At 51.3% G+C, this 14865-nt stretch overlaps 1 protein-coding gene across 17 annotated transcripts in view; it reads left to right on the top strand.

Moving 5' to 3' along the window:
- RIMBP2 (RIMS binding protein 2) overlaps window positions 1-14865 on the top strand; it is a 95803-nt gene that overhangs the window by 70460 nt on the left and 10478 nt on the right. For 12 of the 17 annotated variants that reach the window (XM_076072543.1, XM_076072549.1, XM_076072547.1 and 9 more), the window contains 11 exons: window positions 173-331; window positions 604-1110; window positions 4544-4676; window positions 5041-5142; window positions 5707-5858; window positions 6046-6211; window positions 8149-8214; window positions 10771-10874; window positions 12991-13062; window positions 14004-14072; window positions 14570-14824. In XM_076072543.1, the coding sequence (XP_075928658.1) occupies window positions 173-331; window positions 604-1110; window positions 4544-4676; window positions 5041-5142; window positions 5707-5858; window positions 6046-6211; window positions 8149-8214; window positions 10771-10874; window positions 12991-13062; window positions 14004-14072; window positions 14570-14824 (1785 nt within the window). The remainder of the gene's footprint in view (window positions 1-172; window positions 332-603; window positions 1111-4543; window positions 4677-5040; window positions 5143-5706; window positions 5859-6045; window positions 6212-8148; window positions 8215-10770; window positions 10875-12990; window positions 13063-14003; window positions 14073-14569; window positions 14825-14865) is intronic. The other 5 variants (XM_076072553.1, XM_076072557.1, XM_076072556.1 and 2 more) reach the window with 3 other exon arrangements.

Below are 14865 nucleotides of genomic sequence, written 5' to 3'. Positions count from 1 at the left end.
TTTTGGCCAGGTCGTGTCTGAAACAAAGATAATAGCTCAGTGGGCTTTACCTGATAAAATTAAAATAGTTTAGTAAGACATGAGCCCCTGACTTTGTGCGTGATGGCAATGTAGAGGCGACTGCGTAACTGGTTGTCCCTGTCCTGCGCGGTGGGGGTTGCCGTGCCGTTAGAAGGAGCGAGGAGGGGTCTTCAGTGCTGGCGAGCGACCGGGGGATGAGAACTCGGAAGAGGAGGAGGAGGAAGGGGGGGAGCGCTACGGGACCCCCACGTCCAAGCGGCCTGGGGCCTCTGTAGAGGATTTCCTCAAGGGCCCGCGCAGGGAGCGGCAGGTGGGCTTGCACAGTCACGTGACCACTCTGTTTTGAATTGAGTTTTCTCATTATTTACGATTCGGATGTATTGTTGATGCACATGTACAGCCCTTGAATGCCTCCCTACACTATCAACATTTCTCACGATCTCGTGATACAACAAACCATCTAACTCCTGCACATGAGCTGAATCCATCGCTCCACCTCGCAGTACGTTGTTATCAATGTAAGACATCCAGTTAAAGCTTTGTCACATTCACGTTGTACCGCGCTTGTCATCATCGTCCTAGCAGCAGCAGCAGCAGCACTACAGCATGGAGGAGGACGACTTTGGTCAGCAGCATTACGGCTCGCAGAAGGCCTACAAGAAGTCACACTACAAGCCGGGCGTGCCGGCGGACGATTACCGGCAGCCGTGCTATGAGTACGGCCACCAGCAGCACGAGCAGTATGACCTGGAGGAGGAGGAGTACAGCACAGCGCACCACGGCCGCTATGGGCCTTCTTCCCCACCAGACGACTACGACCAGGGCCACTACGACCCGGCGATGGATGAGTACAGCCATGCGCGTGGCGGCAGCGGCGGCGGCGGCGGCGGCCGCGGAGGTGGCGGTGGCGACTGCAGCGACGGCGGCGGCGGTCCGGCCGACGAGTACGTGACCGAGAGCAGCCGAGGGTCGGACCTCTCGGACATCCTGGAGGAGGACGAGGAGGAGGAGATGTACTCGGAGAGCCAGCGGGGACACGAGGACGGCCACGTCCGCCGGAGGGCCAGCCTCACTCACGGACAAAACAAGGTGAGCGCACCCACGCGGCGTCGATGCTGGCGGGCATCGCGCCGGCACCCGGTGGTGCGGTGAGCCGAGCGGTGAGCGGGAGCGGAGCGGAGTGCCGCTCGTGGTCACGTGGGGCCAACACGATATTGGTTTACAATCGATTCGTGGGAGTGCGTACACAGACAGCATTGTACCGTGGGTAGTCAACAAGGTCACACGGTGACGCTGTCATTGAGAGGTCCTATTCGAGCTGTGCGTCAGCGATGTGTGCACCTCAATCGCCCACGCTGTGTAAATTTGATACAAACGGTGACCAATGGGCAGCTTTGTGGTCTTTGGTTTTTCATGTTTCAGTTGTTAAGATGTTAAAACGCCAAACTGAAACCTTTTACAAGGATCCATACTCTTTTACAAGGAATCATGTCTGCATGATTCCTTGTGGTCAGAATGCAAACAAAAAACAAACTCTGATAATATATGCATTGTCCTTGAAACTGATTGGTCCACACCACAGACAGCTTTCTTTTGAGCCTCGTCTCAAACGGTGCTAGACCAGAGAATGCCAAAAGGCGTACTACTCAAAGGCAATGCACTATCAGAGTCCCATGATGTAGATGCTCATCCCGAGCTCTCATTACTCTGATAGTGCATTGTCTTTGAGCTGTATGCCTTTTGGCGTCCTCTGGTCTAGCACCGTTTAAGATGAGGCTCAAAAGAAAGCTGTCTTTGGTGTGGACCAATCAGTTTCAAGGACAAAGCATATATTTTCAGAGTTTGTTTTTTGTTTGCATTCTGACCACAAGTATTGTGGTTAATGCAGACATGATTCTTTATTTTAAAAAAGGTTTCAGTTTTGTTGGCAGAAAAAAGGGGAAAAACCTATTCTTATATTTTGGTACTGGCAAAGGAGGTCCCATGATTGTAAATTTATTTTCCGTCAATTCTTTGCTGTACACTTTTTTCACGATTATAATTTCCTTTGCATGCCTGTTACAAATGTTTTCTTTTAATAATTTGCCTTATACTTTTTTCTCTTTTCTTGATTTCCTTTGCGCTGGCTCTTAATTCAAATCTCGTCTCCTACTGGAACACCAAATATGCTGTTCTGGAAAACATAAAAAAACATTATTTTACAAAAGCACAAAAAGAACCAGAACCGTAAGGTCCAGGAGAGTGACAGTGACGAGGAGGCATTGGAGAGGCTACTGTCGCTGCCTCTTCGTCAGAAAAGTCGCAAGAACCTCTTCAGTATCCCGGAGCTGAACGAGGAAGACACAGAGCCCGACGTCTTCAAAATGAGCGACGCGATGAGCGTGAGCGTGGACGAGGCCCTGAACCGCGCCGCGGGCCTCGCCGCTGGCGCTCACGGCGCCAACGCCGGCGGCTCCCTGGATCGTGCCAAATACGCCAAGCGACACGTGGCGAGGCGGCGGGAGGCCATGAGGATGGAGGATGCTCTGAGGCTCGTCACGTCCCCCAGGGCTCCTCGGCCGACGAGGGCCCTGCCGGTCCCCCTCACCGGAGCCGTGGAGCTCGGCGACGTCCTGAATCTCGGGGATGCCCTGACACCAGCCGAAGCCTTCCGGCTCGACCGGGCGCTTCGGATGGGCGAGGGCCTCACCGCCGGGATCGACGGCTCGGCGGCCGGAGGCGACGCCAGGTCGGCCAAAAAGCAAGGCAGGGATTTGGCCGCTCGAGGGCGCGCGCCATCGGAGGCCAACCACGTGTACGAGCTGGTGCAGAACATCAGCGTGAGCAACGTGAGGGCGAAGTACTTGCGGAGGATGATGGTGGAGGGCCACAGCGTCGTCCCACCCCTGCACTTGCCCGGGGCGGGGGCTTACGGCGGCCCGGGTGGTAACAAAGACAACGAGATCAGCCTAGAGTATGGCACGGAGGAAGAGAGCGACAGGTCACCCGCCGCTATCGGCCACAGCTCCAGGAAACTCCCTCGGTTGCCGGCGCGCCATAAAACGGTGCCCGTACGCTGCGGCGGTTGCAACGTCAACGGGCGACGGGGCGCTGGGGAGCCGAGCGACTGCCCTGACCTCGGCGAGGAAGGACGAGCCAGGGCCTCGACGCGACTTCGCCGCTTGGAGGCAGAGTTGGCGGGCGAGGCAGCGGCCGCGGCAATCCACAGGGGCCGCCAGTGTGGGCCTGAAGGAGCGGTGGAGGCGGTGGAGGCGGCGGCAGCCTGGAACAGAGGGTGCCACGCCGCTAGCGAGGAGGACGTGGATCAAGATTTCCTGCTTGAGCGGCTCTCAGTGGATAGCCAGGTGCCAGCGGAGCGGTGTCCCTGTGCGGGTGGCTTTAATCTGTAATGCCTCTCAGGCCCGCAGGCTTTACGGTTAAAGTGTCGCCCGCAACAGGCCGCAAAAGTTCAAGCGGGACAATTGCCCGTCGCAATTGTTCGACCGCTCCGCTCCGAACGGAAAATCGATGCGGGGGACGCGGATGTGGCTCTGTGCTTCTCACCGTTTCCTGATGGGTAGTGGCTCCCCCTGCCCCTTTCAGTGAAGATTCCTCTGCCGCCCTCACCCCGACCCTCGCCCACCCTAACCCCGACCCGATAAATCTCCGCCGCTCTCCTACACCGTTTCCATTCTGTGTTGTACTCGTGAGTTTCTGTGCGCTTGCTTTGCTGCCCTCACTGTGATAGTTAGTGCCAATTAAACACGTTATACTTGACATTTCTATTCACAGTACAACTTACAATCAATGTGTGTGTGTGTGTATATATAAAGTTCAAGTACAGCATTGTGAACACAGCATCATGAGCTGTAGAGGAGCCTCTGTGATCGAATTTAGCCGCTCTCATCTCTCGTTGTTTCAACCGTTGTCAGGACGACGGAAGTGACGTCTGCGTTGTTGAACGACACTTGGCTGAGATATTGCAATGTTATTGAGTACTACAAGCTAGGGCAGGGAGCGATAGTGTGGTGGTTAGCGTACAACTCCTGGCCATGGATAACATTGAGTGGCGAGCGCTATCTGAACCCGTCCCAGGTTACCACCGTTTACCAACCTGCACTGAGCAGTTGGGTCAAGTATGGTCAAACAACACCTGTGATTGACATGGCATGGAAAGGCTTTCATCCAGCAGTGGATTGACAAAAGGCTGCAACATGACAATGCAAGCTTAAGTGTCCAATGATTATTCTCTGCTGGTGATTGTTGAAATTGAGATCTGGGATTCACTTCAAGATTTCACACATTTTAACATAGCAGTGAATGTAGCAGCCTCGAGTGGCTGTAAGGGTCATGGCGACCCTTTACATTCAACGCGTTCAAAGCAGAAACAAATATTTATTCCCACACGGACGGAGCGTCCAGCACGAGCATCGATACTAACCGATTAATCGTTTCTACGCCCAGTGCTGTAAACTGATGCAACCCAAAGGGGTCCGTTTGTGAGCTCACCGTCGCTCGGCACGCCCGTCGTGCTGTCCATCAGGGCTACGGCGGAGCCCCGCAGTCCGGAGCGTCACGACGATCATCGCTGGAGAAGTCCGAGCAGGGACACCGACCGCTCTCGCGCAACCCCACGCCGCCACGCAACCCACGGCCCATGACCGTGCCCTCCATCGGTGAGCGTTGCACTGACGGCTCGCCCGACTCGCCCGGCTTGCCCTGCCGCCCTCTCTCTTTAGTCTCCTGCCCAGTCGCAGCTCCTTGGCTCAAACTCGCTCCATCCTGGCCGTCGTCTCGCGTGCAATTTGACGAGCCGGCATGGAGACACTTTGACTTTTAAAAATAATGATAGTTGACCCGGGGCGGGGTTGCTTGGGGCCATGTTCAGTGACGGGAATTTAAGTTTTTCGCGATGTTATGTTAACAACGGGGGATATTTGTAATGGTGTTACTTATCGCGGTGAGAATTGCTTGGCACGTCGTTTAGCGATGGCGGTAATGGTTGCTGGAGCCGCTGTTGACGACTGTTGCTCCCTGCAGAGATCACAGGCGACAGCAACAGCGAGGGCCGTCCGTCCCCGGACCGCGACGTCGGGTACTACGCCGACGCTGGGGCCCGCCGGGGCCGCCCCTCTCGGAGAGGTGAGGCCCCCCCCCGCACACCTCGCCTCTGCGTCACCCAAGGTTCGAGCGTCATCAGCCTGAGCCTCTTCTGCCAGGACCTTCTCCCGTGTCCGTTCATTATCGTACCACGGAAATTCTGAAAGTAGATTTTATAGCAATACACAACAGGAAACCCGACTTCAACTTTACCAAGTGATGAACTTAAAATGCCAAACTGTACGGTAGTTGCCAGACAGTGCTATTAATCGAGGTTGAATTGTATTTTATTGATGGTTATTTAGTTATAAATTAGTAATGAAATATTAGGATTATTTTCTAACAATACAAAGGAAGAGGGGAAAAAATTGTACAGTATGATTATGAAAACAAGCATCTTGCTGTACATTAATAGTTGCTTTTTTAATATTGTGTTTCAGTCTCGGCCTGGAGAGGCTTTCATTGCGCAGACGATTGACAAAGAGCTGTAACAATCATGATTGTAACTGTAATTATTCATCATCACTAAGTCCTCTTGATGCTTGTTGTTGTTATTGTTGTTGTCGTTGTTCCCGTCCCGGCTGCCGCGTCCCTGCATGCCGCTAGGCTGGCGGGAGGAGAGCGAGCTGGACGGAGGCTACGACCACCGGAGGCTCCGCATCTTCGTGGGTCTCTTCGACTACGACCCCATGACTATGTCCCCCAACCCGGACGCCGCTGACATCGAGCTGCCCTTCAAGGAGGGGCAGATCATCAGGGTGAGCGCTCTGCGTGCGTGGACACCGCTGGTGGACTGGAGCAGGTGGCAGCCGTAGCAGGATCGTAGCCACGGCCAGAGCATCGGGTGCAGAAATATTGTCTGGGTCGCCAAGACGGACAGACCCGGCTTCGATTACGTGCCGGGGCATTCGGCTGACGGCGCGTCCCGCATACGCGTTCCCGCAGGTGCACGGCGAGAAGGACGGGGACGGCTTCTACCGCGGAGAGGCGCTGGGCCACATGGGGCTGGTGCCGTGCAACATGGTGTCTGAGATTGAGGCTGACGAGGAGACCGCGTCGCACCTCCTCAAGCAGGGCTTCCTGCCGCCCAACTCTGGCGTCGAGAGGAAGGGTAAAACGAAGGCGACCGATTCGGGCGCTCGTCTTACTTCCCCACCCCCCGACCTCCCTATGGCCCCTGTGAAGCTCTTAGCTTCAGAACTATGGCCAGGAACTCCCTGTCGCTGGCCGTGGTGCTGTGAACTGCTGAGCGTTAAGGGGCCACAGTCTCATAAGAAATCACAGGAGACAATCGCATGTGAAGTCACAGCCTTGACATGGAAGTATCAGGAGGCCCTGGTTCACGCCGCAGGGGTTTTGTTTTTTGGTTTGTACCGCAGGTTTACGATACGCGGCACAACCCAAAAACACTTCGGAGAGCTGCAGAACACAACAGCGAAAACCCACGCAGTAATATTTCATGCGTTGACAGCAATAGTTTATGCATTCAGCATGGTAATGATGTTTGTCTTGTATACATGATACCTGTACACTGTGCGTTTATGTACATATATAGTGCACATATGAAACGTCTGGGAATGTTATTAAATTTGAATAAAAGTGAAGATTTGTGGCATGTCGCCTGTAGAGTATTAAATAGTAAGTTTAACCGTCGTAAAAAGGAATACGTCCCAGATGATTCAGATTCAAATACCACGTGATATGGAATGACATAAAATGACAATTCTAATATATCCACTACAGTGTATATATGTATGTGCGTGTCACCAAATACAGTAGCCGGGTACGTTTATATTCGTGTCAAAATCCGTTAACGGGGTATGAATTGCACTGCCTTGCGAATCATGAACACAGTGCGATCCACGCGCCGGGCACAGTTTCATGAACACTTATTTGCGCATCATGAGCACAGTGCGATTCATGAATGCAGTGCTGGTTCATGAGCACAGTGCCTTTCATGATCGTAGCACAGTTCATGAAAGCATCGTTTGCCGCGGTTCACGAGCACGAAGTGATTCATGAGTGCGGCGGTTCACGATATTAGCGCGGTTATCGAACGCAGCGTGCTTCGCGAGCACAGCGCGGTTCACGGACACACCGTGCGATTCATGAACGCAGGGCGATTCATGAGCGTAGTGCATGCACCGCGGGCGATGCTCATCCACCGTCGGGCGACCGCACCCATGGCACAGCTCCACCACTCCACCGCGCTCACACGTGGAGGCCTGGCTCTGGCCCAGCTCTTGTGATTGATGCATGCATGCAGCCAGCATCCCCGAGTCTCAGTAGAGGCCAAAGTTGGCCCCGTGTCTCCGAGCCACGAGGGAGGGTGAGGGCACGTTAATTCGCTGTCGTGGAGAAATATTGGAGGGTGGCATCACTTCGCAAAACAAAAAAAAACATCGCAGCTGCGTCACTCGGTGGCGTGCGTTCGGTAGCGTAGCTCTCACAGTGTGCCAGTGGTGCTCCAGCACCGGACAACCACAGGCGGTGGGCTACAAAGAGTTGGGAAGTTGACAGGGGCCCCGATTTCATTCTTTGCACGAGGGCCCTTGTCAACCGCACTACGCCACTATGTGTATTCCTCCTCTCGCGTGTATGCGTGGGCACGCGTGTATGTGTGCATGCGTGCACACGTGTGTATGTGTGTACGTGGGGAGCGGTGGCACAGTGGTTTGTGCACTGTGCTATGAAACCCGGCAACCTGAGATTAATTTCTGGCCGTGGTTAACATCAGTGGCGAGTAATATCTGAAGTGGTCCTGGGTCTCCCCTAGATCAACTTATATTCAAATGAGCACCTGGTGCGGTGTATAAACATCAGCATTGGGGGGCCGGGTGTAGTGTTGGCCACACTAACTCCTTATGTTCCATGTCAGCCCAAATAGGTCATTGTTATTAGTGCTTGCCCCAACAGTCTGGCTACATGTGGGATCTTTGTTTTTGTGTGTGTGTGTCCGTGTGCGCACGTGTGTGTGCACGCAAATGGCCTCTGATTGGCTCTCTCTGTCTCTGTCTCCCTCTCTGCCTGTGCATCTCTGCGCTGTAGTCATCCGAGAAGCTTACAGGGAAATTGCACGCTCACTGAGCAGGAGGTCCAAAAAGTCCAAACGAGGTCGGCACTTCCAAATTTAAACTTTTAATCATTCTTCGCTTTTACGTTACTTTTTGAATTATTGTTCCACCTTGCTTTCTGCGGCTTTTGGTGTTCATCATCTCATTCATTTTCCACCTGAGGGAGGTGTGTTCCACGTGCATATTCACAACATTGCCCAAGTCTATGCGCAGCGAAGCAGAGTTTCAATTTACCTTTGCGTTATTTTACGTCCAGTTTTCCGTCGTCACAAGACGTGACGTTCCTCCGACGTGTTTTCATCACGATGTCCGACGTTTCGCTGTACGTGCTCAGAGCATCTTCAGCACGTGGAGCGAAACGTTAGACATCGTGCCGAAACAAGGCGCGCGGTACAACCCAAAAGAGCGTCGGAGAGCCGTACAGCTCAACCGCGAACATATCCGCGTGGACGATGCTCGATACCGATAACGACATTGAAACATGTTCCCCGTTGTTTGGCGAACGTGTGCTTTCTCGGCTGCCTGCATAGACTTCCCGTCTCCGATGAATCTGCATGTTCCCACGTGCCGTCCTGCAGGAAAGGCTCGCAGCTGCCCACAATTAATTGTACCGCTTGTGTTTGGACGGAGCGAACCTTCCTCTCGCCTAACCGTGACTTCACCGCGCATTCCCATCGCTTCTCCGTTTGCCCTGCGAAACATCCTTGACTCAATGCCTTGGTGACGCCGATAGGTCGGTATGCGTTGGCAGCCCAAATCATGGCCTCTCGCCGTGGTGAGTTTCTGTGGTCCGTCTTGAGTATGGGCGATGGACCAACTCTCGCCTGCATTTGGCAGCGGTCATTATGATTGAGTTGTTAACACATTTGTGAAAACCCCGCAGGGTTAATTTGAGACACGCGCACACGCACGCAGAATTCCGCCTGTAGGTGTATTCTGTGTCGCTCTTGAAACCGGACTAAATTTTTTAAACTGGAAGTGCATCGCGACGCATGCATCAACGCAGTTGCGTTAACGCCATCGGGTCGAATTTTTCACGCTCCAAGTTTGTATAGCTTTTTTGTGCAGGTCATCGCTTTTTCCTGTGATCCCGTTGTTGGTCTCGCAACTGCAGCACTTGGGCTGCGTTAATGGCCAACGCTGTCGTGCCTACACGCAGATGGATTAGCGAGTGGGTCCTCCGAGCTGAGTCGTGATGAAGCAGTCAACACTGAACGAGGGCTTGTGAGCTTTATTTCTGAATTCACGTTGGTGTCGGTGAATCGGTTTGATTACACTCCCACAGCAGGAAGCATTTTCTTTATCCGTGTAAAATGTTCATGTTGTGCAAAATCTGAGAAATACGATATAGTTTTGGACGTTAATATTGACTCTGATAGAACACTATGGGTGGAGTGGAAGGTAGAGCGCGTGGTTAGTGCCTTGCACTATGAACCCGGTGACCTGAGTTCGATTCCCGGCCACGGCAAGTCACGTGAGAGCCATTCCTGCCCTGCCCCAGTGCACCAACCCGCACTGACCAGCGTGAAGTATGGTCAAAAAAACCCACAACAACCCAGGACTAACATGGCCATGGGGAGACGTTCATCCATTTTGGTGGATCGAGAATGGCAAGAGTGACCGAGCTCACTAAATTTAGACATTCTGTTGCTGCAGTGACGGACATCGTTTCGCGGGCCGTTTTGAAGTGTTCGGCCTCTCATGTGAAATGAAGTCGTGGGTTGATTTGGCACGAGGGTCATAGGTCACCCCACCCCTGGTGATTGGCTGAAGGTTGGAGGATGTTTAGACGAGGGGATTGTGATGATGCTTCAGTGAGGGAAGTGATTTGATGAGGAGATGCGACGATGTTTATTTGAAGGTATGGACCATGAAAAGATAAGGAGGTAGACTATATTTTAGTTGCGATGATTGATTATATAAAGGGGATGCGATCTTGTATGGACGATGGATAGATGAGGGGATGGACGATGCATATGTGAGATGTGGTGATGTCTTGGTGAGGGGATGTGATGATTTGGAGATGAGGGGATTATGATGATGATGATTATGATGATGATGACGTTGCGGCTTGGGCTGTAATTATGTTTAGATAAGCAAGAGATGCTGTGTAGCTGTGGTTACGTTTGGAAGGATGATGTAAATATGAAGGGGTGATGTGTAGATGAGGGAGTGATGATGTGTAGATGAGGAGATGACCATGTATAGATGATGGGATGATGACGATCACGCATAGGTGAGGAGATGTCAACGTTACTCTACGGGATTTGAGCGTGAGGGTGTGCGGGATGTGTCGACGAGGGGATGATGATAATGACGTATGGATAAGGGGATGATGATAATGACGTATGGATAAGGGGATGATGATAATGACGTATGGATAAGGGGATGATGATGATGGTGTACAGATGAGGGGGTGCTGATGATGTATGGATGAGGGGGTGCTGATGATGTATGGATGAGGGGGGGATGATGTCTCCACGAGGGGATGATGATGATGATGACGATGTTACCGTGAGCGGGACACGCGTGTGGTGCTGCCCCCCCCCCCCCCCCTATCCGCCCCTGCCCCCGTGGTCTGCTGCCCTCTTTGCAGAGCGGAACCGCGCGGGAGGCCGCCTCGCCTCGGTGGCCACTCGACGCATGGTGGCGCTCTTCGACTACGACCCGAGGGAGAGTTCCCCCAACATCGACATCGAGGTGCGGGCCGGGTGGCCGGGCAGCATATCTCACACACGGCGGCGCCATCATCACTGCCGTCATCGTCGTCGCTGTTGTAATCACAGTCACTGCCATCATCACCATCGCTGTTGTAATCACAATCACTGCCATCACCATCATCGCTGTTGTAATCACAATCACTGCCATCACCGTCATCGCTGTTGTAATCACAGTCACTGCCATCACCATCACTGTTAGAATCACAGTCACTGCCATCACCATCGCTGTTGTAATCACAATCACTGCCATCACCATCATCGCTGTTGTAATCACAATCACTGCCATCACCATCACTGTTGTAATCACAATCACTGCCATCACCATCACTGTTAGAATCACAATCACTGCCATCACCATCGCTGTTGTCGTTATAATCACAAGTACTGCCATCACCATCGCTGTTATAACCACAATCATTGCCATCATCACCATCATTGCTGTTGTCGTTATAAGGGGCCGTCCATAAATGACGTCACGTACCTGGGGGGGGGGTCAGACATTTGTGACGATGTGTGACGAGGGGGGGGGGGGTTTGAGAAATGTGACGTCACATCAAAATGCGCAACTTTAAATATAAACAACACGTTCTACTTAATTATATAGAATTGTTATAACAACACTAATTTTGATTTAAAGCTTTCGTGACTGCAGGGATTCATATTCTTGGTTTTTTCGGTAAAGTCACGTAGAAGGGAAAAATAAAATATTTTGTATTATTTTATTGTTTCCCTTCTACGTGACTTTACCGAAAGAACCAAGAATAACACTAATTTTGATTCATTTTCATTATTAACTATTTGATTATTTAAATTAGCTAAGGTCACCTTTTATATATTCCATGAGGGAGCATTTTGCTTCTCTATCGGAGAATGGAGAAGCAAAATTTAGTTATTAAACATTTAGATTTTAATTATTCTACCAGGGTATTTTCATTCTGTGGAATGAATGTGATTGTTATAATTGTACTCTCCATTTTGCTTCGTTCTACTACAAAGTTTCAAGTATTTTTTGTTATAGTTATAATTACTTTTAATATATGATAAGAGATTTTCAATATAATATTCTGAACATCTTCAGTTTTAGTTAGACGATTAATACTCTTTGGTTCTTTCGGTAAAGTCACGTAGGTATAAAATAAAATATATTTATAAAAAAATTAAAATATTTTTTACTTTATTTTTCTAACTACCACGTGACGACTTTACCGAGAGAACCAAAGAGTGTGGATTCCTGCAGTCACGAAAGCTTCAAATCACGATTAGACGATTCATATTTTCAAGTGAATTTTATGCAAAATTTCAGCTTTCCAACGCCTCCTTTTTAATAAATGTTTTCGCCTACAACATCAGAGTGCAGCGCCACATTAAATACGCACTACAATTACGATAGTTTAAAGCGATTTGAAGCATGTTTAATTTTCAAAATGGAAATATGGTTTTGGGGGGGGGGGTCAAAAATCGTCAAAAAACGCGTGACGTCATTTATGGACGGCCCCTAATCACAATCACTGCCATCACTATCGCTGTTGTCGTTATAATCACTGCCATCATGATTACTAACACCACTTTCAACATCACTACCAACCACGATGTCTCCATCCGGCTGGTTGGCACTCTGAACTCACAATCAGGCGGCTACATATTAAGTGTTGATTAGTGGTCGACTCCAGGGTCGATACAATTACAGTAGTACCGTGTTGTGTGTGTTGGTGACCTATGGATGGACTGGCCTCGGCCACAAGAATATGGAATATATGCTGCAAGATCAGGTCTACCAATGGAGATGATGACCCTGGTTCATGCACATTTGAGCGGGGACATATTGTGATGTGACCATTAGTTCCACCTTGGGGTCAGCTGAGTTTGATTCCTGGCCAGGGCTAAAATCAGCAGCAAGTGATATCTTAACCAGTCCTGTTTCTCCCTTCAACGGACTATAACATTGCATTATATAACGATTGCCACTGTATTATTATTGTTACTACAATGTTGTCATTGCTAATGATAATTATTGATCAATAAGTGGCTGTGAGTGACGAGGTTGTTGTGTGTGTGTGTGTGGGATGAGGTGTTGACGAAGCATTCCTCTGCCTCAGATGGAGCTGACGTTCTGTGCGGGCGACATCATCTTCGTGTACGGGGAGATGGACGAGGACGGCTTCTACTACGTAGGCCGGAGTCCGCCCGGCGACGCGCGCTCGCAGCCACGCACTCGCACGACCGCAGCAACCTCGTCGCGTGTCCTGTCGCTTGCAATCATTACTCGATGATGAGAACGCCGTCGCATGAAAGCAAAGCGCTCGTCCCGCTCTCTAACAGCGGCGGGGAGCCTACAGCGCACGACCGCTTCACAGCGGCCCGCCGACGATGTGTATCCGGCGCTGCGAGCACCGTAGCCGTGCTAATCGCGTCCTGGAGGGGGGAGTATTTTCTAGCTGGCAACAACACCGTGTTTCTAAATTGAGCGCACCGAGTCACTTGTTACTGCAGTGGCCTCTTGCAGTGGCAGAAGTGGCTGAGGTGTGTGATGATATGTGGTTGCCCATCAAAGGTATTTGAAAGTCCTCTTTAGCGCTCGGCATAGAAAAGATTCCTCACCTCTGCTTCGCAGGAACGAACAGAAAAGAAGTCGCTCTTCTCTTGCGGATACACACCTGGGTTGTGTGTGTCTCGGGCTGTCTGACAAGGGGTCTGCAACTTTGTTAATGAGAAAAAAGACTCACCTTAATTAGCCACTGCATTATAGTACTCTAGTGACATCACTAGGACATCACTCTCATACATTTTAATATATCAAATGGAGCAATGTCACGTGATACGATGATCCTCCGTGACAGCTCATAGTAAGTTATTTATACTTGACAACAGTGACTGATGCTCTGGATTATAGTCTCCCATAATGCGGTACAGTATTTAAAATTTCGGCATTGAATATATTTTCTCGTTGACATAATGGCCGATACAGTTGTTAATATATAGAGTATTTCTCACCATTTATTATAAACTTGATGCATTTGTGTAATATATTCCACATTGGCGTGTGCATGTGGATGACGCGTAGATGTGTCTGTGTTTATTCTTCTGCCATGCGGTTGTGCTGTGGACGCAGGGAGAACTGAACGGAATGAGAGGCCTTGTTCCATCGAACTTTCTGGAGGAAGTTCCAGACGATGTAGAGGTAACGCCCGGAGCACAGATGCCCGCCACATCAATGAGGATCGTGTGTGTGTCTGTGATGGAGAGTGCGTGTGATGCAGCACGGTTGTGATGGAGGCTTGCTCTGTCATGAAGGCTGGTTTCGTGGATTAGGGTTGTTCTTCCCTCTGTATGAGTTGTTCACGTCACAGAATAAGTAAATGTGCAGTGACTGCTTGCCCAAGCCTTTTCTCTTTGGCCATCTAGAGAGGGATACATGAGTGTGGCATGGACAAAGGTTGATATGGTTTGGGGGAATTGGAGCTGAGTGGACTTGCCGATGTCAAGATCGGCCTACTGGGCAGTTGCAGGCCCATAACAGCTGGGTCTGTCCCGTGACTTTTTTCAAGGGAGCATTCCACACTTCACGTGACGGCCTCAAAGTGCACCTAGCCTGGCTAAAGTGCTTTGGTGACGTCAGTATCACGTAGTGGCAAACGGCGGCCGTTGGAGTTGTAGGTGCGTGTACGCATTCCACAGGTCACACTGAGCGAGGCAGGCACCTCGCCGCCCCTATCGCGATACCCGCCCCCGCTACGCGACTCCCGGGATCCGCGCGAGCGGAGGGACCCCCCGCACCGCGACCCCCACCGCGACCCCCACCGCGAACCGCCGAGGGAGCCCCCGCGGGACCCCCACAGGGAGCCCCCCCACAGGGAGCGGGAGGCACGCGAGCCCAGGGACCTTCGCGACCTCCGTGACCCCCGCGACGCCACTCACCGCAAAGATAAACGGGTACGGTGCCAGCTCGCGAGCCGCTCTCCGCCTGGATCTGG

Source organism: Petromyzon marinus, chromosome 38 (assembly GCF_048934315.1).
Source record: "Petromyzon marinus isolate PM22_M1 ecotype Great Lakes invasive population chromosome 38, UKy_Petmar_22M1.pri1.0, whole genome shotgun sequence".
NCBI classification, from domain to species: Eukaryota; Metazoa; Chordata; class Hyperoartia; order Petromyzontiformes; family Petromyzontidae; genus Petromyzon; species Petromyzon marinus.
The sequence above is the reverse complement of the archived record's forward strand: the minus strand, read 5'-3'. Positions and strand labels throughout refer to the sequence as shown.